Source organism: Tamandua tetradactyla, chromosome 6, assembly GCF_023851605.1.
Source record: "Tamandua tetradactyla isolate mTamTet1 chromosome 6, mTamTet1.pri, whole genome shotgun sequence".
Classification (NCBI taxonomy): domain Eukaryota; kingdom Metazoa; phylum Chordata; class Mammalia; order Pilosa; family Myrmecophagidae; genus Tamandua; species Tamandua tetradactyla.
The window spans coordinates 129850472-129878399 of NC_135332.1; the positions used below are offsets into that span (position 1 = coordinate 129850472).

At 33.9% G+C, this 27928-nt stretch overlaps 1 protein-coding gene across 3 annotated transcripts in view; it reads left to right on the forward strand.

Moving 5' to 3' along the window:
• WWP1 (WW domain containing E3 ubiquitin protein ligase 1) overlaps nucleotides 1-27928 on the forward strand; it is a 158236-nt gene that overhangs the window by 19611 nt on the left and 110697 nt on the right. For 2 of the 3 annotated variants that reach the window (XM_077167131.1, XM_077167133.1), the window contains exons 2-5: nucleotides 3955-4047; nucleotides 11091-11181; nucleotides 18295-18433; nucleotides 19066-19190. In XM_077167131.1, coding sequence (XP_077023246.1) covers nucleotides 11112-11181; nucleotides 18295-18433; nucleotides 19066-19190 — 334 coding nt within the window. In that variant the 5' untranslated portion in view covers nucleotides 3955-4047; nucleotides 11091-11111. The remainder of the gene's footprint in view (nucleotides 1-3954; nucleotides 4048-11090; nucleotides 11182-18294; nucleotides 18434-19065; nucleotides 19191-27928) is intronic. The other variant, XM_077167132.1, reaches the window with a different exon arrangement.

Sequence of the window (27928 nt, forward strand, 5' to 3'; positions counted from 1 at the left end):
ACTCAGGCAACTCTGGGCATCACTATCTTTATTTGTCATTTTGTATGGTGGATGTTCGAGTGCTCTGAAGTTAGTTTAGGAAGTGTTCTTTTTCGCCCAGTGACAGAGTTACAAATTAACAGGAGGGTGGTATTCCTGTGTTTTGCATGTAAGAGGATGGGTTGGTGATATTTATAGGGAAGGGTCTGTGTGAACAGGAAAACTTCATAAGGAATCAGCTAGTTTCTTTCACAAATAGTTGAAAAGTGTACATTAGACCTCAGCACAAAATTTATTTGAAGGTAGAGGAAAAGGTACAGCGGTTGAAGAGAGATGAGAAAAAATCCTGGGGAGAAAAACCATGTGGAAGAGAGAATAGAAATTTAAAATAATGTTAATATTGTATTGTTAAAATTGGAAACAGTTTTACTTAGCGTAGTTCCCTGAAATAAGGTATATGAAAGTTTGAAAATTCTGAAGTATTGCTAATGTAAAGGAGTGGTGGTATTACCGCAGGCTAGTACTAGGTGGAAAGAAGGCTGAAGTGCTGTGGATCCAGTTGATGCAGGCTTAGGAACACAAGCTCAGGCACAACAAAGATTTTGAGTAAATGACTGATTTATTACATAGTACAAAGGATCCAAAAGAGCAAGGGTAGAGATCCCGTAATGACTGGTCCCCTGGTCAACGAAGTTCTCAGGTCAAGGTAGGTGGATGTCAGCTCTGCACACCCTCTTGGAGAAGTGGATAAACAAAATATGGTGTGTATATATACATATAAACATCCCAAACAGAATATTATCCAGCTATAGAAAGGAATTCAGTTCTGACATATGGGTTCAACATGAAGTTCAGTATGGACCTTGAAGATATGTTGAGTGAAATAAGCCAAGCACAAAAGGAAAAATATTTTATAATCTCATTGATATGAAATAATTGGAATAAGCAAATTCACAGAGTCAAAAACTAGAATTCAATTTACCAGGGGCTGGAGTGGGGGTTAGGAATGGGGATTTCATAGTTAAATTGGTGCAGAGTTTCTGTTTGGGATGATGGAAATGTTTCAGTGATGGATGGTGGTGATGGTAGCACAACATTGTGAATGTCATTAACACCAGTGAATTATATATTGGAGTGTATTATAAGGGGAAATTTTAGGTTGTGTAGAAGAAGAAAAATTTTTAAATAGAATATAGTAAAATATTTTTTCACCCTCACTAGTAATCCAGTAAACAAAAACTGAAACAATGAAAAAAAAAAAGTAAATTTATTAAGTTGCAAGTTTATGGCTCTAAGGCTGTGAAAGTGTCCAAATTAATGTACCAATAAGAGGCTGCCTTCACTCAAGAAAGGCTTATGTCATCTGGAACACCTCTGTCAGCTGGGAAGGCATGTGGCTGGTGTCTGCTAGGGTCTTTGGCTTCTGGATACCTTTTAAGCTGGGAGGTAACATGATGACATCTGCCAGCTTTCTCTCCTGGCTTCTCATTTCATAAGGATTCCCCAGGGTTATTTTCCTACTGCATCTGTCTCTGACTGTGTGGGTTCTGAAGCTTTTTCCAAAATGATTCTTTCAACAGATTCCAGTAAGCAACTCTTACCATGAATGGGTGGGGATACATCTCCATGGCAACTACCTAATCAAAAAGTCCCACCCACAATTGGGTGGGTGACAGTGCCATAGAAACAACTTAATCAAATGATCCCCCCAGCAATAATGAATCAGAGTTAAAGAACATGGCTTTTCTGTGGTATACAACAGATTCAAACCAGCACGCTAAGGTAACCAGATAATCCCAGTATGCCCAGAACTGAGGGGTTTCTCAGAATGCAGAACTAATACCTGAATAGTCCTGGGCAAACCTGGGCAAGTTCGTCACCTTGTTGCTTACTGTCCTATTTTATAAATTAAATTAAAATGATCAAAAATATTATCTTGAAAATGAACTTTAAATATAGAAGTAATATTTCTAGATTATTTAAAATTAAATCTCATGTTTTATAATTTATATTTTTATGAAATACTTATTTTCTGCTTTAGAGTTGCTGAATTTTGGATAATTTAGGGGGAGGGAGACTTAGTTAATTCATTTTTCATTATCTTTGCCACATTCTTAAGTTTTGTGTTGTTGATACAATTGCTTTACCTAAATGCAGGCTTTCTAACCTTCCAGGTTCCATATATTCATTAAATATTTTTTATTAAACTTCTCTAACATCTAATATGTACCATCCTGTCTTGTTACTGAGCTGTTTCTGTATATTGATCCAGGCAGATATGCGACAAATTTCTCTGGCCTTTCAAAGCCTTAACACTATGCTTAGTATGCAAAATGAATCAGATATCCTTTTTTTAAAATTGCTTCTGACTTAAGAATAACTTCTTGAAGTAAGGCAATACTTACTTGAAGAAAGATAGTTTATTATCTACATTTAATACTCTCCTCTTTTCTTTGCAATTGAATAATAATGAAACTTTATACAACCCTGTGGCATTTTAAAGGACATAAACTGGACTTAATTGATTTAGGTATAACTGGCCATATCCTCTGGGCATAGATTATGACCTTGATCACTTGGATGGATAACCAGTTTTCATGAAAGTTTAATATTCAGACTTTACTTTTTTCTTTTGACACATTGACTTTGTAAATTCCTGAACCAGAAATAATTGTACAGTTCTCACCTGTTCTTACACCCTGGGAACGAGACAGCTGGAGAAAAGTTATACCATCATGCAGATTGTTGTCACTGAGGATTTGTGCTAAGCACCCACATCTGTATTAGTACTGCTCAGCAGAAGTTGGAAGTAGTTAGAAACGGTATCTGATTTTTATTTAGCATTTATTCCAGAATGTTTCCTTCATGAAACAAACCCATCCTCTCCCACGGATTTAATACCATCTGTATAAACTGTGACTTTAATATTTCTTCTCCATATACCTTCTGAGCTATATACTTCTATATCTGTCAATTAAATGTCTCCACCTGGATGTTAACAGGTTTTTATGAACAGCATGTTCATATGAAACTGCTTTTATTATTAACCTTTCTCTCACAGTAAGAGCAATAACTAGCTTTTACTTAGTGATTACTTTCTACCATATAATTAAAATGCTAAGCATTTTACATGTATTATCTCATTTAATCCTCATTATGACCTGAGGTAGATGCCTTTGTTATTCCTATTCTGATACAGAAAATGAGCCATGGAGAAGTTAACTTGGTCACACAGATCTTAAGTAGAATTGGAAATGAAATCCAACTAGTCTGACTGTAGAGTCAGCTCTTGAAAACTTTGTGCAGTATTGTCTCCTCAAATTTGCTTTTCCTCATCTGCTCTCTATCCTGGCTATGACAGCACTGTCATCTACCCAAGTAGTAAAGCAGGAAATTTTAGTTGTTCAGATTCCTTCCTCCTTCTAACCCTGAATTATCCCATAATCATCTGGTCAACGATCTGATATACATATCCTGACTTTCTTCTTTTCCACTACCAATGCCCAGTTCAGAGAGACTCCTTGTTTTAAGTCTAACTTCTCTTCTGCCAAAGTTATGTTTCCAAAATGCGAGTCTCATTACTGAAACCCTTCACTGTCTTTTCAGTTACTTCAGGATAAACTTTAATGTATATATAACACCACATAAACTACTCTGTAAAGTCCTGTACAATTTAGACTCTGCCTTGTTTGCCTGTTAAAGCCTCACTTTAACGCTATCCTTACATTCCATTATCCAGCCATACCAGCAGTTCTCTGCATGCTCCATCCTTTTTCTCTGTGGGTGATGATTGAAGAATTACACTTCAACATGTTTAATTTACTCAAAGGTTTACTCAGAGGTTAACTTCTCTGTAAACTCTTTCCTAATCTCTGCCCTTTGAGTTATCTACTTTCTCTTGTGTCCAAACATAGTACTTTACATTTTGCATCTGTTTTAGTAACATCAGGCTGAAAGCTGTTTATTTGTTTACAGGTTTGTCTCCTCAGTAGACTATGAGCTCCTTGAAAGAAGAAACGTCTTACTCATCTTTCTATCTCCAGTGTCTAGTACAGTTCCTGGTACATTGTAAGTGATTATTAATTTTTTTAACTAATACTATCTTTTTTTTTCACACGGGCAGGCACCAGAAAACAAACCCAGGTCTCCAGCATGGCAGGCAAGAAGTCTGCTTGCTGAGCCACCGTGGCCCACGCACTAATACTATCTTTTAACAGACTCCATACATGTTAATAGTAAATTATATATACCTATGCAGACTTCATAATATGTTGCCATGAAAAATATAACTGCTGCCTTTTTACACTTCTGAGGCTCAATTTCCTCATCTATAGGATGAGAATAGTACCTCTCTATTTCATACAATGTTACTTTAAGTCTCAGTTAAAGAATTTATATAGCAGTACATTCTATTTTAAGTGCTGTACTCTATACATTATTAAAAGTGTGCATACTGATTGTATGTTGAAATTCATAATTTTTTGTGTTTGTCTTCCTTTTTAAGGCAAGATGGTGTCAATTTTGAACCATCTATGTCACTTTTTGCAGTTCAAATTAGCAGTTTTTGGTTACTGGAGGCATGCATTCTTGAGTCTCAGGATTATTATTTGATAACATCTTTATGCCTTCCAAGTTTCCCAAAGAGAGTTTTGCTGATTGTATTAGTTTGAATTGTATCAGCCCCTTGTAGATACTTGTTTTACCTTCTTCTATGCTTGCATTGTTTTATTTTTTTGTGCTTGCATTGTTGTTACTGAGGATTCTGCCTTCATTTTCCTCTCTTCCTTTGTAGGTAATCTCTTTTCTCTCTGGCTGCTATTAAGATGGGTCTCTTTGTTTTAGAGTTTCATTGCTTTGTGTCTTAAGTGAATTTCTATATACTTATTCTGCTTCTTTATATGTATTCTATTTCTTATCATTGTGAATATGTATCTTTCATTGGTTCTAGAAAATTAAATCATTTTTCTTCTCCCAAGATGACTGCTCCTGGGCGGGCCACGGTGGCTCAGCAGGCAAGAATGCTCGCCTGCCATGCCAGAGGACCTGGGTTCAATTTCCGGTGCCTGCCCATGTTAAAAAGAAAAAAAAAAAGAAAAGGCTGTTCCTCTTTCTCTGTTTTCTTAGACTATTTGAGAAATACATGTCAGATTTTCTCACTTGTACTCATGTGTCTTAACCTGTCTTTGGTATTTTCTATCTGTTATTTCAGCACTACTTCTAAATTATTATTTTTTTAGATTTATATTCAAGTTTACTGGTTCTTATGTTTTATTTAAATTAATTTTAAATCTTCTAGTTATACAGTTTCATCTTAAAAGTTCTGTCTGGTGAAATAAAATATATATAGGTACTCTGCCCTCAAGGGAGTGGAGCGTATCTCCCCAAAGAGACAGTACGGAAGCAGGAGAAAGTACCATTATGGTGGCAAAATCTGACGACTGCTACCTCAGCCAGGAAGTTATCATCATCAAGAGTGATAAGTCAAGCTGGTAGTATGTGTTGAGACTAGCACTTCATCTTGGTAATCTTTCTCCCCAAAACCCATAAATCAGTCTAATGGAATAACATCAAACAAATTACAGTTGAGGATCATTTTTAAAAATATGTGACCAGTTCTTGTCAGAGCTGTTAAGAGCATCAAAAACTGGAAAGTCAGAAACAGCCAAGAGAAACATAAGGATACATGACAGCTAAATATACTGTGGAATCCTGAAACAGAACAAGGACATTAGGTAAAAACTAAGGAAATCTGAATCAAGTTTGGGCTTTAGTTGATAATGATGTATATGTATACATAAATTAATTTCATTACTGTGAAAAAAGTACACATGTAATAATAGGTAGAACTGAGTGTGGGGTATATGGGAACTCTCCTTCAGAATTTTTTCTGTAAATCTGTAACTTCTACAATTAAAGGTCTATTTTAAAAAATTCTGTTTGGGGCGGGCCACGGTGGCTCAGCAGGCAAGAATACTTGCCTACCATACCAGAGGACCTGGGTTCGATTCCCGATGCCTGCCCATGTAAAAAAAAAAAATTCTGTTTAGTTCTTTTTCAAACAGACAAGACTATTTTCATAGTCTCTTTCTGCTTGACCATTTTAATTTCATTTTTCATAGCTAGAACTAATTTGTAAAAGTTTGTATTTGATAATTCTAGTATTTGAGGTACTTAGAGGATGGAAACTATTGCTTTTTGTTTTTCCTGACTCATTTGTGGTGGCTTATTTTCTTGTTAATTTTATTTATTTATGTGTTCATATTCAGTTGCTCTTAATCTTGAATAATCCCAATGGCTTAAATTGGAGTTCCTGAGAACATATGTATATGCTTCTACTGCATGTAATAAGTTACTGCTGACCTGGGCCCTGGCTTAATACTCCCTCACCTATTGTTATGTGGTAGGAGCAGGCTTAATAATTTCTCATACTTCCTGAGGACACAGTAGTATCTGAAAAATACGTTTGTTTAATTTATTCAGAATCTGCTTGCATTAAAGCAGGAGGGCCTTTCAAAATATCTAGTACACCAGTTATTACAACTGTTAGAAACTGAAAATTTTCTGTTTGCATTGATTTTCTTCAGTGTCCATTGGTTATCTAAGGGTTCCATTTTCATTGGTTTTCTCATATGGACAAGACAGCTGATATACCGTCAGGTAGATGTAATCCTTGAGCCTGTTTCTCATCTGTAGAATGAGTGCAATGAATATATACTAACTCAAATTAATCAGATAGTAAGGTTACGGCATTCTGGCTCCCGTGCTTATCACTCTACTAAAACTAAAAGTTATTAGCTACCTTCCTAATGGGAAATCCAATAGTCTTTTTTATCATTCTTCATCCTATTTGATCCCCTCAGCAACCTTGAACCTTTTTGAGCACCCTCTTCTTAATAAATCCTCTCCCCTTGGTTTCTGCAGTATACCTCTTCCACGTTTCTCTTTCTTCTTTGAATCCTTTTTTTTTAATTTCTCATTTTGACTTTTTTAAAAAATATTTTTATTGACAAAACAACATACAAACAAAAATTCTTAACTTGCAAACATTCCATACGTGTTGTACAATCAGTGGCCCAGAATATCATCACATAGTAGTATATTCATCACCATGATCATTTTTTAGAACATTTGCCTCATTCCCGAAAAAGAAATAAAAAGAAAACAGAAAAGACTCATACATACCGTACCCCTTACTCCTCCCTCTCTTTGACCACTAGTACTTCCATCTACCCAAAATATTTTAACCTTTGTTCCCCCTATTATTTTATTTTTTTATTCATATTTATTACTCATCTGTCCATACCCTAAAGGGAAGATCAGACACAAGGTTTTCACAGTCACACAGTCTCATTGTAAATGTTACATCTTTATACAGACATCTTTGAGAAGCAAGGCTATTGTAGAACAGATCTACAGTTTCAGGTACTTCCCTTTAGCCACTCAAATACACCATAAACTGAAAAGGGTATATCTATATAATGCATAAGAAGAACCTCCAGGGTAAACTCTTGACTCCGTTTGAAATCTCTCGGCGACTGAACACTATTTTGTCTCATTTCTCTCTTCCTCTTTTCGGTCGAGAAGGTTTTCTCAATCCCTTGATGCTGAGTTCCAACTCATTCTGAGATTTCTGTCCCACATTGCCAAGGAAGTTTACACCCCTGGGAGTCATGTCCCATGTAGAGAGGGGGAAGGCAGTGAGTTTGCTTGTCATGTTGGCTGAGAGAGAAATAGGCCACATCTGAGCAGCAAAAGAGGTTCCTTTGAGTACTTTTAAAAAATGATTCCATTCTTGGCTACTCTCCTGTCCACCAGTTACACGGTTGGGTATCTAAGAGTTTTGGCATTCTCTCTTGAAGCTGTTTCTTGCCTTTCCTGATCACATTCCTTTTAACATCTTCAACCACACCTAGATATGATTGAAAATGTTCTATCTGGCTGTAAGTGAATGGAAAGGAGATCTGGTTTTCACTTCTGTTTTTCTCATATAAACATCATAGCTGATACTGATAATCCTGGGTCTTTTTTCTCATCTACAGTCAAAGTATTGGTCTAAATAAGGTCTTAGCACCTGTGAATATACATTAACCAGAATCAGTGTTAATCAAATAGTGAACAACTGTTTATCTTGTCTGTCTTTGTATCTATCTATACAACTACAGACAAGTAGATTATATAATGATTATATAATGATTTTTAGGGTATTAGGTCCCTGAATTTGGGGAGAGCTCTAAATGGAGCATAGAAAAGACTGTAAACAGGGAAGAACAAGATAAACATTAATATTTTTCAGTCTTGCCCAGAATATTCTGGTTTACCTTTAGTGAGTTAAGGGTTATTAGAATTTGATACTTGCAATATTTTTGATGTGAAAGAAAGGTGAAATAATTTTGCTTTGTTAAAAAAAAAAATCAAAATTTGGGGCTCAATATGTAAACCTGGAATGAATACTATATTTTAAAAATTACGATGAAGGACATTATTGGGATAGTTATGAAATTAGAAAGTGAACTGTAGTAATAGCAAAGTACTAATTAAATTTTTGAATTTGATAACTATACTATAGCTATTTAAGGTAATAGTTTTGTTCTTAGAATATTCATTAAAGTATTAAGGTGTAAGGCAGTAACCTACTCACAGGTGGTTCAAATAAATACATATATAGATACATGAGGAGAAAAAAATAAATGTGGCAGAATGCTAAAGTGGTGAAACTAGGTATAGGTTATAAAATATTTTTGTCCTGTTTTTGTAAATATACTTGAAATTAATTCAAAATAATAAACTTTTTTTTTGGCATGGGCAGCCTCCGGGAATTGAACCCGGGTCTCCAGCATGGCAGGTGAGAATTCTGCCACTGAGCCACCATTGCATCACCCAAAATACTAAACTTTTAAAAAAGATTTAAAGCATTTACATTCTGCCCACCTCCCCACCTCCAAAATAAAGAAAATTTTGACTAGGAAAATGAGGGAGTCCTACACCAACCTCAGATTATCGTTATAAAGCTACAGTAATGAAAGTTGTTTAGTACCAAAAAGGAAACTAGATAGGTGGAATAGAAATTGGAACCATATACATATAAAATTTGTATTAATTGGGTGGGCAGCAGTGGCTCAGTGGCAGAATTCTTGTCTGGTGTGCCAGAAATCGGGTTCAATTTCTGGAACCTGCCCATGCAAAAAAAAAAAAAAAAAAAAATTTGTATTAATGATAAAGTTGACTGTTGAAGTCAGATTTAATGAGTGCTTGTTCACTGAATTGTGTTAGAATAAATTGGAAATAAAAAAACTGGATCTTTACTTTGTACCAGAATATATTCAATATGATCAAAGATTTCAGCCTTAAACAACAGTAATTCTAGAAGATATGTGGTCATTTATTTTTGAGTTGAGATGGTTTTTCTAAGCAAATTGAGAATGCCAAAGCTGTGAAAGGTAGGTTTAATCAATTTTACTGCATAAATTTCTTTTTTACTATATATGGGAAAAAAACTACCATAAACAAAGTCAAAAGACATAGGTCAAGGGCTTATTTCATGCTCTATAAATCAGCGGAAAAACATCAACACCCCAAAAGAGAAAAGGACAAAGTGTAAGAATTGTTAGTCTATAGGAAAGTAAATATATATAACCAAACGATTTGTTAAAGATGCTAATTCTCGTTCATAATTTAAAAAAAATACAAATCAAGGCAGTCATCTGTCACTTTATTTTATGTCTGAGTGGCAAAAGTGTTCTCAAGGATGCAAAATGGGAACTCTTATACACTGTCAATTGTGATTAATTGTAAAAAGTTGGGGTGGCCTTTCTGAGGTGCAGTTTGGCACTAATCAAAATTACAAGCACATTTACCTGTTGATGAATGGCACCACCGATAGGAATATATCTGATGGAAATACAAAAGTTTGCTAAAATACATATTTAAGGATGTTCATTGCAGCATTGTAGTTATTGGGGAACTGTAACCTAAACCCAGAGTTTACCTTCCAGAGAATAATGTGACAGGGTGAAAATGGGAAAAGGCTTTTATCTTTTATTTTGAATTATCTATACCATTTGAATTATTTACATTTATTAGTTTTACTTTTGATGTGTGGAAGAGTTATCTGAAGATGAGGCTATGGCAAATTTAATGTTTCCTTATTATTTTATATACATGTATACATACAATTATACATATATTTAATGGAAAAGAGAGTCAGTCTCAAGTGATTTCTTATTCAGACTGATGGATACATTTTTATGTTCCTTAAACAATTATCTTTGACCTTAAAGAGAACTAGAAACAATTTAAATATTAATTTTCCCATATTTTGCTCCCTCTATATATTTTGCTCATTGCTACAAATTCTCTGCAAGCATGCATCTCTCATCATTTCATTCCATTTTTATCATTAAGGAAAAGATGACAAATTTTCTCATTTGTATTCCTTCTTTTCTTCTAGATAAACATTATATTTTCAAGCAGGGATTAGTCAGTTTTACATATGCTGTTTCATGAATGTCCAAGTTTGGAATTTTTCTGGGCTAAAGTCTTGCCATTCTTCTTTTTTTAGCTTTTCATTTTGAAGTAATTTCAGATTTAACAAAAAAGTTGTAAAACTAATGCAAAAATTCCCATATACCCTCCATTCAAATTTTCCAAATATTAACATTTTATACAATACTAGTACAATGATCAGAATGAGGGCATGGCACTTAATCTATAGATTTTATGCAGAATTTGCAGTTTGTCCCACTAATGTACTTTCTTTGGTCCGGGATCCAAACCAGGATCACAAAACCGATTGATACCCTTCAAAATAATGGTCAGTACTCTTCTGATGTGTCAAGGTCATGAAAGGCAAAGACTGAGGATTTGCTCCAGATTAAAGGAGACTCAGGAGACCTGACAAGTTAATCAACATGTGACCCTGGACTCTTACTGTCACCTTTTATTTTGTTGCTCAGATTGTCTCAGATCTGGTTAGATAGCCATATTCTTTTAATGAAGATATATAATGCTTATAAGTACTAAGTCGTAAAAGTAGTTTCTTAGTTGATTCAGTTTAAATAATATTGAAAATTACAGTATTTTGTTTAATACATAAATAAATCAACTTTTTGTAGGTTTAAGCTGAATTTTGGGACATGGCTACTGCTTCACCAAGGTCTGAAACTAGTAATAACCACAGTGGAAGGTTGCAGTTACAGGTAACTGGTAAGTTGTTATTTTCATAATAATTTAAAATAGTGATTCTCTGGTAGCACTTCCTTTGTTATACCTGTTTCAGCAGACTTATTCCATAAGTATTTTTTCTTTTAGTAGTGTATTTGTTGCAACAAACCCCAGAGGTAGACATCCTCTACAAGTATTTTATTAATTCAGTCAGTATTTATTGAGCCCATGATGGGTACAGAGAAGATAGATCCTCTTTGGAGGTGGAAGGATTTGGGGATTTGACTATGTATCATTGTATTGGTCTTTAAATGATTAGTTGGATGGAGAAGGATGTTGAAGGCCTTCTTTCATTCACTTATCCATTCAGTCATTGGCCAGATATTTATTAAGTGAGATTACATTTATGAAAACACAGGATCCTAGTTCTCCAGGAATTTAGTGTGTAGTGGTGAAACAGACTTGCTTTGTATGTACAGTTTACTGCAGTGTTATAATTAACTTGGTGCTGTGAGAACTTGAAGGTAATCTAGGTCTGCTTGAAATTGAGTGAGGCCTGTGGACACAGGAGAATTGAGTAAGAGAAGAACTAATAAAGGGGATAGTACTTTTAACAGGAGGAAACACTTTTGCAGGAAGAGTTGGAGTTCATCTTGCATAGAGGTAATCTGCAAAAGCATAAGAGCTTAGTGGGTTTATGGAAATTCAGATAATTAATTTTACCTAGTTGTAATACATGATTCAAGGAGTAGTCCTTGAACCAACAATTTTTCTTCTGGAATTTATCTTGTATAAGACTGGCAGTGGAGTACTAGACATAGTGAACATTTGAATGAGGCAGATCTATGTGTACTGATAGGCTCTAAGCTCTAAGATAAATTAAGTGAAAAAGTAAAGTGTGGAATAGTGTGAGTAAGCTCCCATATGGATGTGGAAAAAAGGAGGGCTGTGTGTATGTGGCTCTGTGCTTAGAATGCTAGAAATACTGTTTGTCTTTGGAAGGGACAGAACTGTGGGTTAGGGGTAAGAAAGAAACTTAGCATAATTTCCATGTTACTCAGTAATTATTGTGAGTTCCTTTGTTTCTAGACGTTTTCAGTGAACAGAGCTAGGGAATGTTTATTGTTTTAGAATGAAAAAAGACATGGAGTTCATGCCGATATTTCTAATTCAAAATAATAACTGTAGTTTCTAAATAATTTTCCACTATAAGGGAAAAAAGATATTTTAACTTAATTTGATTTTATATTATTTTATTTTTTCTTTTACCTGCAAAATCTTGATTCTAGATGGCATTAAACATAATTTTATTTGTTTTATCATACTGTGCACACACATGTATAGAATAATTTCAAAAGAACATTGAAATTACAAAAAACAGCAGGTCCTCTCAATGCAGCTTGAGACTTCTTTGTACATTTTCCCCATTTAGGATGTGTTGTTAGAATACCATTTTTCAAAATAACTTAGAATAATTCTTCATATAGTTATACCACCAACTTTATAATCAGATTCATTGATTTACTAGTTACTTTAAATTTAATTTTGTTTTGTAACTATGTAAAATATTTATATGGTTCCAGTATCTAAACTGTAATTCAGGGTACGTTTGGAGAGGTCTGGCTGCCCTGTCCCATCCCTCCTCCTCTGTCCCCTTGCCCTGTAGGTAAACATTTTTGTTAGCTTTGGTTTATCCTTCTGTTTTTTCTTTTTGAAAATATAAGCAGGTATATACAGTGTATATAGTCATCTTTCTCCCTGTATCCTCCCAGTTGTTACGTATTTTTCTGCAACTTGTTCTTTTTCACTGAACAGTAATTCTCTGGAGTTTGCTCCATAGCAGGATATTCTGATTACCTTTTTATTGCTGCAACGGTACTCTATTGAATAGATGAACCAAAGTTAGTTCTACCGGTTTCCTGTTGATGGACAGTCTGAAGTTCCTCTTTCGCTAGTGCAAATAGTACTGCAATAAATCACTTCTTGCAAATGTCATTTCTTTTTTTTGTTTAGGTATCATTAGGATGAATCCTATAATGAGATTATTGAGTCATAGTAGACATATATATAATTTTGCTAAGGATTGCCAGATTCCTTTCTATGGGGTTTGTATCATTTTGTATTAACACCATCTGTATATGAGAGTGCCTATTTCCACACAGCCTTACCAAATATATTAGCAAGCTTTGGATTTTTGACAGGGGTAGTGATATCTTTGGTATCATTTTAACTAGCATTTCTTGTGAGTCAAGTTGAGCCAGGTTTAAGGTACATTTGTGTTTCTTTCTGTGAATCATAGGTATGTATATTTTTGAGCAACTCCCCCAAATAATTCTGATGTGTACTCATTTTAAGAACCACTAGGATTAAGTTCCTAGTGCTTTGATTTTTTGCTCTACATAGGAAGTTTAGAGCTACATTTTTGACTTAGAGTTACTTCTACAGGAATTGGGACCAACAGATCTGAGCTGTAACTTTCCTCCTGGTCTTGACCTGTGTCAAGGGTCAAGAATTTTTAGTTAAAGTAATAACAACATGATCTAGTTGATTGGAGCTGAAGAGGAACTTATCGAAAAGCTGTCAGGTAACTCTTAGAATCGTCAGAAGTCTAGAGAACCAGTTTGAAAATAGACGTGGACCAAAGGAATCTTAAGTAGCCAAGATAATGCCACCATGATGTTGATCATTTTGAATATCAGTTACTATTCTTTGAAATAGAGTGATGCTCTTGGAAATAGTAAACTTCCACCTGTGCTTAATGGCACCAGATTTTAGTGCTCTTCCTCTGTTCTTTGCCTTTGCTGATTTTTCTTTTTATTGATCTGATTTTAAAAAATACAAAGAACCTTAAAATCACCATTTTATTGATTCCGCAACACCTTGTGGAGTAAATATCACTACTCCTCTTTAACCAATGAGGAAATAGACTCAGGGATAAAGAGCCATCTGTTAGTAATAGGTTACCAACCAAGGATTCACTCCAAGTTGTTGCTTCTTTTATTAGATAAGTAACCTGTATATTGATTTTTCTTTTGTTATTTAAATAATCAAATAGTACCATGCTCAATGCCTTTCCACTATTCTAGTTTAGTAGTTTACAGTCTTTAAACTGAGGCACTCTGTTCTAAGCCAAATTAGGAAAAATACTAATTTACTTATTAGCTTATTTTTATTTTTCTTAACACATAGCTTGTTAGCAACAACAAATAAGAATAAGAATATTGTCCAAGAAAGGCAGAAAAAACAAACAGAAAACTATTTGTTGTAATATGATACTCCTGTAGCATAGCATGTATGTAAGCATAGTAGTATATATAAGTGTATACTCTTTAATATTTAGGTACTAGTCTTTCTGCAGGAAAGGGTAAGAAATGTAAAATGTGCAAGATGTATATAAAGGATAACATTTAAGATTGAAAGACTAACCTAATGGGTCATTTATTATATACATATGTATAATTTCTTCTAATATCTTATAGTTTCACTTTTTTAATTAAAATTTTTAAAGTTATATGAATGTTATGTATTAGTGGTGTGACTTATGGATTTAACTTTATTCTTTTTAAATGTTTCAACATCATTTATGTAACAATCCATTGTTTCTCAATGATTTGAACTTCTACCATTATAACATAATAACATCTTACTTGTTCTTACATCATGGTCAGACTGATTTGATTGTTATAATTATTTTCATTTTATAGTTCTTTTAGAACACATTAGGGCAAATTTTATCACTTTGCATTTTGCATCAGTTTGCATATGCCTTTATTATTCTCTGATTTTCTTTACCTTTCATGTGAATTTTATCTCTCTCCCTTTATCTCTTCCCCCTCAGAAACTCTTAAATCACTTTGTATTTTTATTTGCAATATTTAAAAATATTGTATAAAATTGGAGATAATTGAAATTTTTGTGTTAAAGCTACCAAATCCCAAAATACATTGTCATTTTCTTCAAGTCTTCTTTTCTTCTTTTAATGCTTACCAGTAAAGTACAGTTATCTTCACGTGGTCCCTGTACATTTTTTAAGTTTATTACTAGAAAGTTTTCTGGAGGATGTTGGTATGTATCTCTGTCTTTCTCTACATACACACACGACTCTTTGTTTCTAATAGTTTTTTGATATTTATTATTTTACAGTAGAGAACATTCTTTGCATTATACCAAAAGGACACTCATTAAATGGGAAAAGAAAATTAATCCTATACATTCAAATGGTAGAACTCTTATTTGAGTTAATAATAGTTGTCTTTTGGTTATTTATATGCACATTCTTTCCAGCATATTATAAATTTCTTGTGAGATTCACTTTATCTTTCTAAAATCTCCTTCCTTACCTTGCCAGCATCTAGAATGATTGAGCACTTTGCCCATTAAAAGTATACATTGGATCTATTTTGAATAGATCAGCAGTTAACACACATGAATTAATACTCCCCAACCAGTAATAATAATAGAGCAGTAGCCACCATTGTTGGGTGCCAGGCTTCCATTGATGATAGTGCTTTGCATAGCTTCACTCATCAGTCCTATGAATTAGGTACTAATGTTCCCTTACTTTTCAGATTAGAAATCAGAAGTTAATTGATTTACTTAAGTTCAGATATCTAGTAAGTAGCAGAGTTAAAATAGGTCTGTTCACAGTTGTGCTTTTAAAGCCTTATCAGTTGAGTGGTGCAGGACTTGAGCAACTTGGAACAGAGAAGAATGGAAATGAATTTTGCTCATACCCTGATAGTAGCACTTCAGTTGTTGTTACTGTAATTAATACTTCTACCCTGAAAGTATGCAGTCCTCTATTTTGAACCAGTGCTTGCAAGTTATTTAAAAGCAAATGTTTAACTTAGATGATTAATTCCTTTAAGTCTTGAGTAAGTTAGAGTTAAAATTTACTTTTTTTTAAAGATTTATGGTTAACTTTTACAACATTAAATTGTGTTAACATAGTTAACAAAATTTGCTTTTATCCATTTTTAAGTGTACAATTCACTGCCGTTAATTAAATTTACCGCATTGTGCTACTGTCAACACCATTCATTACCAAAACTTTTCATTACTCCAAACAGAAACTCTTTACCCATTAAGCAGTATCTCTCCATTCCCTTTTTTCCTGAGCCTCTGAGAACCTCTAATTTGCTTTCTGCCTCTATGAACTTGCTTATTCTGGATATTTCATTAACAAATCCTACAGTATTTGACTCTTTATATCAGACTTATTTTATTCACTGTACTATTTTCAAGGTGCATCCATGTTGTAGGTTGTATTAGAACTTGATTCTTTGTTGTGGCTCAGTAATATTCCATTGTACATATTTACAATTTGTTTATCCGTTTATTTGATGATGGACATATAGGTTGCTTCTACCTTTTGGCATATTGTGAATGATGCTGCTATATAAATATTGGTGTCTAAGTATCTGTTTGAGTCCTTACTTTCAGTTCTTTTGCATACATACCTAGTTAGAAGGATTGCTAGATCATATGGCAATTGTATTCTTAGCTTTCTGAGGAACCACCAAACTGTCTTCCATGTGGCTGCACCATTTTACATCCCCCTAGCAATGAGTGAGTGTTCCTGTTGTTCCACATCATCTCCAATACTTGTAATTATCGTGTTTTGTTTTTTAAAAGTAGCTATTCATGTAGGTGTGAAATGATACCTCGTTGTGGTTTTGATTTTCGTTTCCTTAATAGCTAGTGATGTTGAGCATCTTTTCAACCATTTGTATATCCTCTTTGGAGAAACTTCTATTGCCCATTTTTAAATTGGGTTGTCTTTTTGATCAGTTGTAGGATTGTTTTATTTATTCTGGTTTATTTATTGTTTTATTTATTATTGGATGTGTGGGTTTCCAAATATTTTCTCCCATTCTGTAAATTGTCTTTTCACTTTCTTAATAATGTCCTTTGATGTACAAAGGTTTTAATTATGAAGTCCATTTTATCTGTTATCTTTTGTTGCTTGTGATTTTGGTGACATCTGAGAAACCATTACCTAATACCTAATCCTGAATATAACCCCCCACACTTTCTTTTAAGAGTTTATAATTTTAGGTCTTGTATTTAGTTAATCCATTTTGAGTTAATTTTCATATATAGTGAACATAATGACATTTTGATTTCAAAGTTTTTGTTTGACAAGGCAAATACGTTTTCCAAAAAAAAAATTTTCCAGAAAAAGCATTTTTTAAAAAGTACCAAAGTTATATAATTTCAGAAATGTGAGTTTCCAGTACTGCATGTCAGAGATGTTAAAAGGCATGTGAAATCTGAAAACATGTTTTTCTTGACATTTGATGAGCTGAGTATTAAAATGAAATGGTGGCAAGGGGTAGAAAAATCAGAACCCTTGTAGACTGCTGGTGGGAGTGTAAAATGGTACTGTCGCTTTGGAAGATAGTCTGGTAGTTTCTCAATAGCAAGTTACCATATGACTCAACAGTTCCACTCCCTAGTTATATCCCCAAAGGAAATAAACACATACGTCCATGCAAATACTTGTACATGAATGTTCATAGTGTGTTATTCACAGTATTCAAAAAGTAAAAACAACCCACATGTCTGTCATCTGATGAATGGATAAAATGTTGTATAGCCACATAATGGAGTATTACTTGACAATAAAAAGGAGTGAAGTACTGATTCATGCTATATTGTATGTGAACCTTGAAAACATTATGCTAAGTGAAAGTCAGTCACAAAAGACCACAAATTGTATGATTCCGTAAAATGTCCAGAATAGGCAAATCTATAGAATTAGAAAGTAGATTAGTGGTTGTCTAGGGCTGGGGGTAGATTTTAAGGGGGTAAATTTGGTGTGACTGCTAAATGTATGGGGTTTCTTGAGGTGATAAGATGTTTTGAAATTATGGTAATGGTTGCAAACCTCTGTGAATATTGGTCAGGTTAAATGGATATATTTCATGGTATATGGATTATATCTCAATAAAGCTGTTACAAAAAAATTCAGGTAGTTTTTAGCCATTCTTTAACCCCTTTACATTTCTTAATTGCTAGCCCCATTATATTTCTATATTGCTAATGAAAATAATTCTGGTTGCCCAAGAAGCACAGTTCTATTCTTACTAATTTATTAATGTGTAATATTTTTTGGCTACATGCATTCTCTAGTGATGATCATGTTTCTGTTAGTTTCTAGTGCCAAACTAAAAAGAAAAAAGAACTGGTTTGGAACAGCAATATATACAGAAGTAGTTGTAGATCGAGAAATTAAGAAAACAGCAAAATCCAGTAGTTCTTCTAATCCAAAATGGGATGAACAACTAACTGTGTAAGTACCTTATATAATGAATGCAAAATCTTCAAAAGGGAGGGTGCTTCTTGGAATATTTGGGGAGGTTGGGTAGAATGATTTTCAAAGCAATGAGTGTGTTTTTCCCAGTGTGAGTAGATAGTTTAGCATATGAAAAAAATATTGATTCATTTCATTTTCTTGTGAGGAAAAATAGTAATTCTTGCTTTTGCTATATAAACTAAAATTATTTCTATATAGCTATATTTTCTTTTACTGTCTTGGTGTAGAAATAAATATGGCAGAAAAGCAATCATCCTTAATTTTGGCATTTCTGAAATAGGGTATGAAGTTGTATATAATAAAAGTATTGTAAATAATGCATCAATTGTCTTAAATCAGTAGGTTCAAATATAGAGAGTGTTATTATGAGATCATGCTAAGACTCTTGATGTATTGCTGATGTTTTGATTCACAAATCCCAACATACTTGAAAGTAAATATTGTTTTGTTTTTAATTCAGATAGTTTATTGTTTCTTAACAGTATTTTTTCTCAAGTAACTGAATTCATGGCTTTTTTTAAATTATGAAAGCAAATTATTTAGGAGGAATTATCAATTAGAGTAATGGTGTATACTCCTGTTTTTCTGTTATAATTTTACCCTTACAGAAATGTGACTCCACAGACAACATTGGAATTTCGAGTTTGGAGTCATCACACTTTAAAAGCAGATGCTTTATTAGGAAGAGCAGCAATAGATTTGAAACAAGCTCTGTTAATACATAATAGAAAATGTAAGTTTTCTCTTCTAAATGTCTTTGTTTTCTTTAAAAGTTGGTTTTAGACACTTTGAAATTATCCTGAAGTACAAATGCAAAAGCAATGGCTTTACATTCATAAAGAATAGCTTCATTTTTTTGCCTGTGATGGTTTAAAGCTTGTGTTACGTGAAAAAAAAAATTTATCCTGACCGTTCTCCATCCTACAAATTTACAAAACATATCCTCTTCTCATGGTTATTAGTGATTTTATTTACTTACTATTACTATATACTGATATAGTATTAGAATATATTAATATATCTGAGCCTACCCTGTTTCTTGGCTGATGATAATTTTTATTTGTATAAAATAAATAAATTCTAACCTTTAAATTTTCTTTTCCATTATACTAGATTATTGTAGAAAAGTATGTAGAGTATAGAAAATCAAAAAAGAAAAATAAAAATCATCTGTAATTTTACTATCCAATGGTAACCACTCTTTATAATGTGGTTTCTGTCTTTGTCTTTTTTTTGTGCATAGACACAGACAAGTGTTCTTTTTCTTTTTGTCATTTAATAATATAATATGAACATCAAATTTCCATGTTATTAAATTCTTCTAGCCAGGAGATTCCTAAGATAGGATAGGCTTTGATTATTGGCAAACCTACTGTCAATTTTTGTGTGCAAAGATTTCGGTTATATACATATGGTTTAATTCTGGGGAGAGGGTACATATTTCATAGTTTTATTAAGTTTCAAAATGTGTGTTCCAAAGAAGGTTAGAAATCATGGTTGTAGTCTGTGATTTTTAATGGCCACAGAATGTTTTTTCATGCCATAATTAATTTACCTAATCTGTTCGATATTTAGGCAGTTTCTAATAGTTCACCCAAACAAATGTTGCAGTAAACATCCTTGCTGACAGCGTAAATCTTTGTGAGCACATTATTATTTCCCTAAATATTTTTTCACTAATTTGCAAAAGAGGTTTGCTGGTTTAAAGGTAAAAACGCTTATGCTTAAAATAATAGATTTAAAAAATCTGTTTATAAGCAGATTATAAAACTTTTTTTTTTAAGTTTTTTCCATTTTTATGTCTCAACTTAAAGAAAAGGAAAATAGATTATCTTTTTAGTAGATATGTTTTTTGGACATACAAGGGTTAAGAATCAAGAAAGTATAAAAGCCATACTAATTTTATGTGTTCTGATTTTAAAAAATATATATTCTCTTGAACCACTAAAAATGTTTATTCTCTGCTGTGTCAGTGTATTTTAGATTTTTGTCACTCAATTTGTCTTGGTTGCAGGAACAAGTAATAGGCGTTGTAAGCATACCATGTCTTGCCTGGTTCAATAGGGTGGTGGCTAGATTTACAATTTTTTGTTTTTGGTGTCAGTATGACATTGTTGATGTAAATATGTAATATGTCAGCTAATCCATATTATTTTGGATTGAGTATTTGATTTTACCTACTAATATGGTATTTCTGCATTGAATTAAGCATTTGCATGGGACCTGTTTTTTAGTACACGTAATTATTTCTTGTTATTTCCTAATGAGGCAAAACTCCTGTTTGGTGAGTTTTGTCTGTGTGTGTGTGTGTGTGTGTGTGTATGTATGTGTATCACAATTGGGGCATGTTCAGTTTTGTATTTTGACTTGTTCTCTTAAAATTGTATCACATGCATTTCCGTGTATAATTCAGTGATATTCTTTGAAAGCTGATTTTAGTAGTTTCATAATGTTTTATCACATACTTTAACTTATTTAAACATATTCCTGTTGTTGGACATTTAGGTTGTTTCCAGTTCTGTTATATTAGATTATACTGGACCTCCATATAAAGATTATATTTTTTTCTGCTAAAATAGTTTTTTTGTATTATTGTAACGCCAATACTGTTTGTAATAGAATCCTCATAAATTTTGTAAAGCTAAAATTATCTCCTATGGTTTAATTAAGCAGAATATACTTAGAGGAAAGAAAAAACTTAATAAACATATGTAGTATATAGATGACTTCAGAAATCGTAGTTTTTACATGCTGGGCACTCAGTAAATATTTTTGAGTAGCTGAAAGGTAAATAAATTAATTGAAAAATTAAACTTTCTAATAGAAATCATTGTATTTTAAAGTTGGAAGAGATCTTTGGGGATTATCTAGTCCAGGCCCACTCATTTACTTATAAAGTAACTTAATCTGAGTGGCCTGCTCAAGAGTACATAAGTAATTGCAGAATTGTGTTCTGTTTTTGATTCTTGGCCACTTAATTTTAATTTGGAGCAGTAGACTAATATGTTCTGCACAACTTCAAAGCAGTTTAATTGACAACTTGCTTTATAATTGATGATAAAATTCTTGGTTGTCTTTGATTGAACTTCCTGTGCTTAAGAATTCTTACTCTTGGTTTTAGTTAGTTATCAGTTGAATGAACTTTAATTGCATTTTGGGAGTCTTTTGGTGTTTCCTTTTAAAATGAAACAACAAAAAAATCCTTTAGCAACAAAACAAGTAACCCAACAAAACATGACCATGCAGTATTGAATAGGGATATTCATTACTAAAAATATTCCCCATCTCATCCCTACCCTTAAATTACAGATAACTCTCTTAAAAGGGAAGGAACAGTATTGATACAAAGGTATTGTTTCTGAGGTGCTGTATCCAGAAAATGTCTGATATTTACCTTAAGCAAATAGAATCTGTACACTTGCATAGAAGGCTACATACAATAGAGGGGCTTTCTAGAATGAGTTTATCTCTGTTCTTTGCTTATTTGCAGACATTAAATTTTCAAAGGATGCAGTGGGAAAGGAATTTCCTGAAAGGAAAGAAAGAGTCTTTAGGTCACATGCCAAAGATATCAGAGAATAGCATTGAAAGCTGGCCAGACTTTTAAGGAGGAGCCCTTGATCTAGCATTTTTGAGAAGTTCAGTATGAATTTCTGGCAAAGCCCTTAAAAATAAAAAGTTTGTGTTGTGAATGGTAGAAGGAATAAAATCCTCAAAGGCAGATTACAATATGGAGGAAGTAACTGGAACCTGATAGAAATATTTGTGGAGGCCATGATATTCTAGGGTAATTTTAAGGGATGAAAGCACATCATGTGATCATAGTGGGAAAGTTACTATAGGAATTTGAGATGGCATTTCTAAAAACTCTAAACCCCAACAAAATGGAATTGATGATCAGCTTGAAAATAAGAGACTTTTATTTAAATGTGTTGTTTCAGTGGCTCCCATTGCCATAGCCAGAGATGAAAAAAAAAATTTTAGCAGAGGAACTTTATTATTCAAATGAATTCTTCTATGGAAGCCCAGTACATAAAACCTGTGGAGATATTGAGCCCCCAAGAGGGACATGCACATGCCCTCATATTTCTGAATTACCATCTTTGGAATTCTGTTCCTTGGTTCAGTTTGAAAACCCACTTGTCTAGAAGAACAAGCCCAACTTCTGGTTTTTGGCACCTCCCAAAGGCTTAGTTCAATTTCTCTTCTTGTCTACAAATCTTAGTACCCCAGTTGTCCCTCCTAGGCTTATCTTCTTCTGCGTATTCTTGGCTTGTTCTCCTTTCCTGAAGGCAGTATCGCTGTTACTAATCACTGGTTTGTTGTTTTCAATAATTATACATCTCTTTAGTGTGCTTTTATATTTCTAAACATGTATGGAATTATGGAGAGTGGGGCAAAAAGTATATCCAAGTCAATTTTCTTCATTTGCTACCAGTTTTTAAAATGGTGTTTATTTTTCTTATCACATGTATGAATTTGGCCCACTAAGATGTAAGTTACACTTAGGTCTAACAGGCCCTCCTCCTTTCTCCCACCCTTATTATTACTTTTTGTCAATGATACAGGCTTTATAGTGGATTCATTATTTTTGTCTAGGTGCTATGGGAATGTAATCTTTTCTAGACTATTCTTATCTTTCAACATACTGATTTAAATTTGCCTTGAGTCCTTTTTCAAATAGTATGAAGTTATAATAAAGAATTACTTAAATAAAGGCTAATTGTAATGTGGTGGTGAAATTTTTCCCTGTTAATTATAGTCGACTTTTCACCTATCCTAAACTATTTTTTTTTCTTTTTCTCTCTTGGGTGTGGACAACTATTTTTTAATATAATTTTAATAATTAAATGACTCTTCTTTTTTTAATCTTAGCTAGTTCTCCTTTTTTTTTTTTTTTACATTTTTTATTGTAAAAATTTAACATAAAAACATATATTCTTGACATAAAAACATTCCATATATGGTGTACAATCAGCGGCTCACAATATCATCATACAGTTGTATATTCATCACCATGATCATTTTTGAACATTTGCATCGCTCCAGCAAAAGAAATAAAAAGAAAAAGGAAAAAACTCACACATACCATACCCCTCACTCCTCACCCCTACATCTCATTGATCACTAGTGTTTACATCTACCCAAATTTATTTATTTTTCACATGGGCAGGCACTGGAAATCAAACCTGGATCTCCGGCATGGCAGGCAAGATCTCTGCCAGCTGAGCCACTGTCGCCTGCTCTACCCAATTTATTTTACCCTTTGTCCCCCCTAGTATTTATTTATTTTTATCCATATTTTTTACTTATCTATCCATACCCTGGACATAAGGAGCATCATACACAAGGTTCTCACAATCACACACTCACTTTGTAAACATTATATCTTTATACACTTGTCTTCAAGAATCTAGGGTACTGGAACACAGCTCAACAGTTTCAGGTACTTCCCTCTAGCCATTCCAATACACCGTAAACTAAAAAGGAATATTTATATAGTGCATGATAGTAACCTCCAGGATAATCTCTCAACACGGTTTGAAATCTCTCAGCCACTGATACTTTATTTTGTCTCATTTCTCTCTTCTCCCTTTTGGTTAAGAAGGCTTTCTTGATCTCTTGATGCTAGGTTCTGGCTTATTCCAGGCCTTCTGTCCCATGTTGGCAGGAAGATTTACACCACTGGGAGTCATGCCCCACATAAGGGGGAGAAGGCAGTGAGTTCACATGCTGATTTGGTTAGAGAGAGAGGCCACATCTGAGCAACAAAAGAGGTTCTCTAGGCATGACTCTTAGGCCTTATTTTTATTAGGCTTAGCCTGTCCTTTGCAGGAATAGGTTTCATAGGGGCAAACCCCAAGATTGAGGGCTCGGCCCACTGCTTATGAGAATATCAGGAATTCTCCAAATGGGGAAGTTGAATTTTTCCCTTTTCTCCCCATTTCTCCAAGGGGACTTTGCAAATACTTCTTTATTCACTGTTCAAAATTTATTTTGAGATTTATCGGGGCATGACAGTAACCCGAACAAACCTACAAAATCTCATGCACTATTCAAGGTTCCATGTACTTATAGTGTTCAATTAAAATGTCCATATATGTTAAATTAGGAAATGCACTAGTCAAAATATGAATTTTGTACCAAATAAACATTTCTTGCTTTGGTCTCATACAGAAGTTGAAGTTTTAAAATATTAATGATCATCTATTTTCAGCACCTTTCACTGTTGACATTCTTTTGTTCTTCCTCATGCAAAAAACATTTTTTAATGTGTATGTTTAGTTACTGTGGTGGTTAGGTTCAAGTGTCAACTTGGTCAGGTAAAGGTGCCTAGTTCTATTGCTGTGGACATGAGCCAATGGCATGTGAACCTCATCTGTTGCTGATTATATCTGCACTTGGCTAGGAGGCATGCTTGCTGCAGTGAATGATGTTTGATTTAATTGACTGGATGCTTAAATGAGAGAACTCAACATAGCACAGCCCAAGCAGCTCAGCATACCTCATCTCAGCACTTGCAGCTCATCCCAGGCCTTTGGAGATGGGGAAAGGAATCACCCTGGGGAAAGTTGTTGGAACCCAGAGGCCTGGAGAGAAGGCCAGCAGAGATCACCCTGTGCCTTCCCATGTAAGAAAGAACCTCAGTTGAAAGTTATCTGTCTTTCCTCAGAAGAACTACATGTTTTTAATTGAATGTATCCCCTTTTATTAAAAGCCAATCCATCTCTGGTGTTGCATTCTGGCAGCTTTGGTAGACTAGAACAGTTACTATTGTCATACACTCTAGGCATTCCTAGGTTATACCATATCAGACTTTGTCGTCTGTCTTTCCTTCTGGTTTCATATGTGCCTCCAGCCCTCCTTCCCTCTGTCATTCTCACATTCAGCTTCATTCAGTGTACTTACACTAATGTGCTATAATCAGGTAGTATTGTGCTATCCATTTCTGAACTTTTACAGTCAATCCTGTTGCACAATCTGTATCCCTTCAACTACAATTGCCCAATCTCTACCCTATTGCTATCTCCTGATAACATGTGTACTTAATGAAATTCTCCAAGTTCACTCATTAATGTTCATATCAGCGAGACCATATAGTATTTGTCCTTTTGTTTCTGGCTAATCTCACTCAGCATAACGTCCTCAAGGTCCATCCACATTGTTACATGCTTCATGACTTTATTCGGTCTTACAGCTGTGTAATATTCCATCATATGTATATACCACAGCTTGTTTAGTCACTCACCTGTGGACATTTGGGCTGTTTCCATCTCTTGGCTATTGTAAATAATGCTGCTATAAACATTGGTATGCAAATGTCCATTTGTGTCTTTGCCCTCATGTCCTCTGAATAGATACTCAGCAATGGGATTGCTGGATCATATGGCAATTCTATGCTTAGCTTCCTGAGGAACCGCCGAACTGCCTTCCACAGCGGTTGTACCATTTTACATTGCCACCAACAGTAGATAAGTATGCCTCATTCTCCAAATCTCTCCAGCACTTGTCTTTTTCTGTTTTATTGATAATGGCCGTTCTGGGGGGTATGAAATGATATCTCACTGGGGTTTTGATTTGCATTTCCCTAATAGCCAGTGAGGTTGATCATCTTTTCAGGTGCTTTTTAGCCATTTGTATTTCCTCTTCTGAGAAGTGTCTGTACATGTCTTTTGCCCATTTTGTTATTGGGTTTACAATCTCTTTATATATTTTGGATATTAGACCCTTATCTGATATGTCATTTCCAAATATTGTCTCCCATTGTGTAGGCTGTCTTTTTACTTTCTTGACAAAGTTCTTTGATGCATAAAAGTGTTTAATTTTGAGGAGTTCCCATTTATTTCTTTCTTCAGTGCTCGTGTAAGATCTAGGAAACTGCTTCCTATTGAAAATTTTATAAGATATTTCGCTGTGTTTTCTTCTAAAAGTTTTATGGTCTTAGCTCTAATGTTTAGGTCTTTGATCCATTTTGAGTTAATTTTTGTATAGGGTGTGAGATATGGATCCTTTCATTCTTTTGCATGTGGATATCCAGTTATCCACGCACCATTTATTGAAGAGACTGTTTCTGTCCCAGGTGAGTTGGCTTGACTGTCTTATGAAAGACCAATTGTCTGTAGATGGGAGGGTCTATATCTGACACTCTATTTGATTCCGTTGGCTAGTATATCTGTCTTTATGCCAGTACCATGCTGTTTTGACCACTGTAGCTTTGTAATATGCCTTAAAGTCAGGTAGTGTGAGAATATTTTTAACTGTTCAGGTCACCCTGCCCTTCCAGATAAATTTGGTTATTGGTTTTTCTATTTCTGCAAAGTAAGTTTTTGGGATTTTAATTGGTATTGCTTTGAATCTATAAATCAATTTGGGTAGAATTGACATCTTGACTGTGTTTAGTCTTCCAGTCTATGAACACGGAGTACCCTTCCAGTTATTTAGGTTATCTGTGATTTCTTTTAGCAATTTCTTGTAGTTTTATTGTATAGCTCTTTTGTATCCTAAGTTAAATGTATTCCTAAATATTTTACTCTTTTAGTTGCCATTGTAAATAGAATATTTTTCTTGATTTCCCCCTCAGATTATTCATTACTAGTGTATAGAAACACTACAGATTTTTGAGTGTTGATCTTTTGTAACCTGCCACTTTGCTTTACTCATTTATTAGCTCTAGCAGTTTTGCTGTGGATTTTTAAGGGTTTTTGACATGGTGTCATGTCATCTGCAAACAGTGAGAGTTTTTCTTCTTCCATTCCAATTTGATGCCTTGTATTTCTTTTTCTTGTCTAATTGCTCTGGCTAGAGCTTCCAATGCAATGTTGAATAACAATGGTGACAGTGGACATCCTTGTCTTGTTCCTGATCTTAGGGGGAAACCTTTCAGTTTTTCCCTGTTGAAGATGATGTTAGCTGTGGGTTTTTCATATATTTCCCTCATGATTTTTTCTTTATTAATTAAAAAAATTAACAGAACATTTAGAAATCATTCCATTCTACATATACAATCAGTAATTCTTAATATCATCACATAGATGCATATTCATCATTTCTTAGTACATTTGCATCGATTTAGAAAAAGAAATAGAAAGACAACAGAAAAAGAAATAAAACGATAATAGAAAAAAATTTACAAATGAATTTAAAAAATAATAAAAAAAAACTATACTGCAGATGCAGCTTCATTCAGTGTTTTAACATAATTACATTACAGTTAGGTAGTATTGTGCTGTCCATTTCTGAGTTTTTGTATCCAGTCTTGTTGCACAGTCTGTATCCTTTCAGCTCCAATTACCCATTATCTTACCCTATTTCTATCTCCTGATGGTCTCTGTTACCAATGACATATTCCAAGTTAATTCTCTAATATCGGTTCACATCAGTGGGACCATACAGTATTTGTCCTTTAGTTTTTGGCTAGACTCACTCAGCGTAATGTTCTCTAGGTCCATCCATGTTATTACATGCTTCATA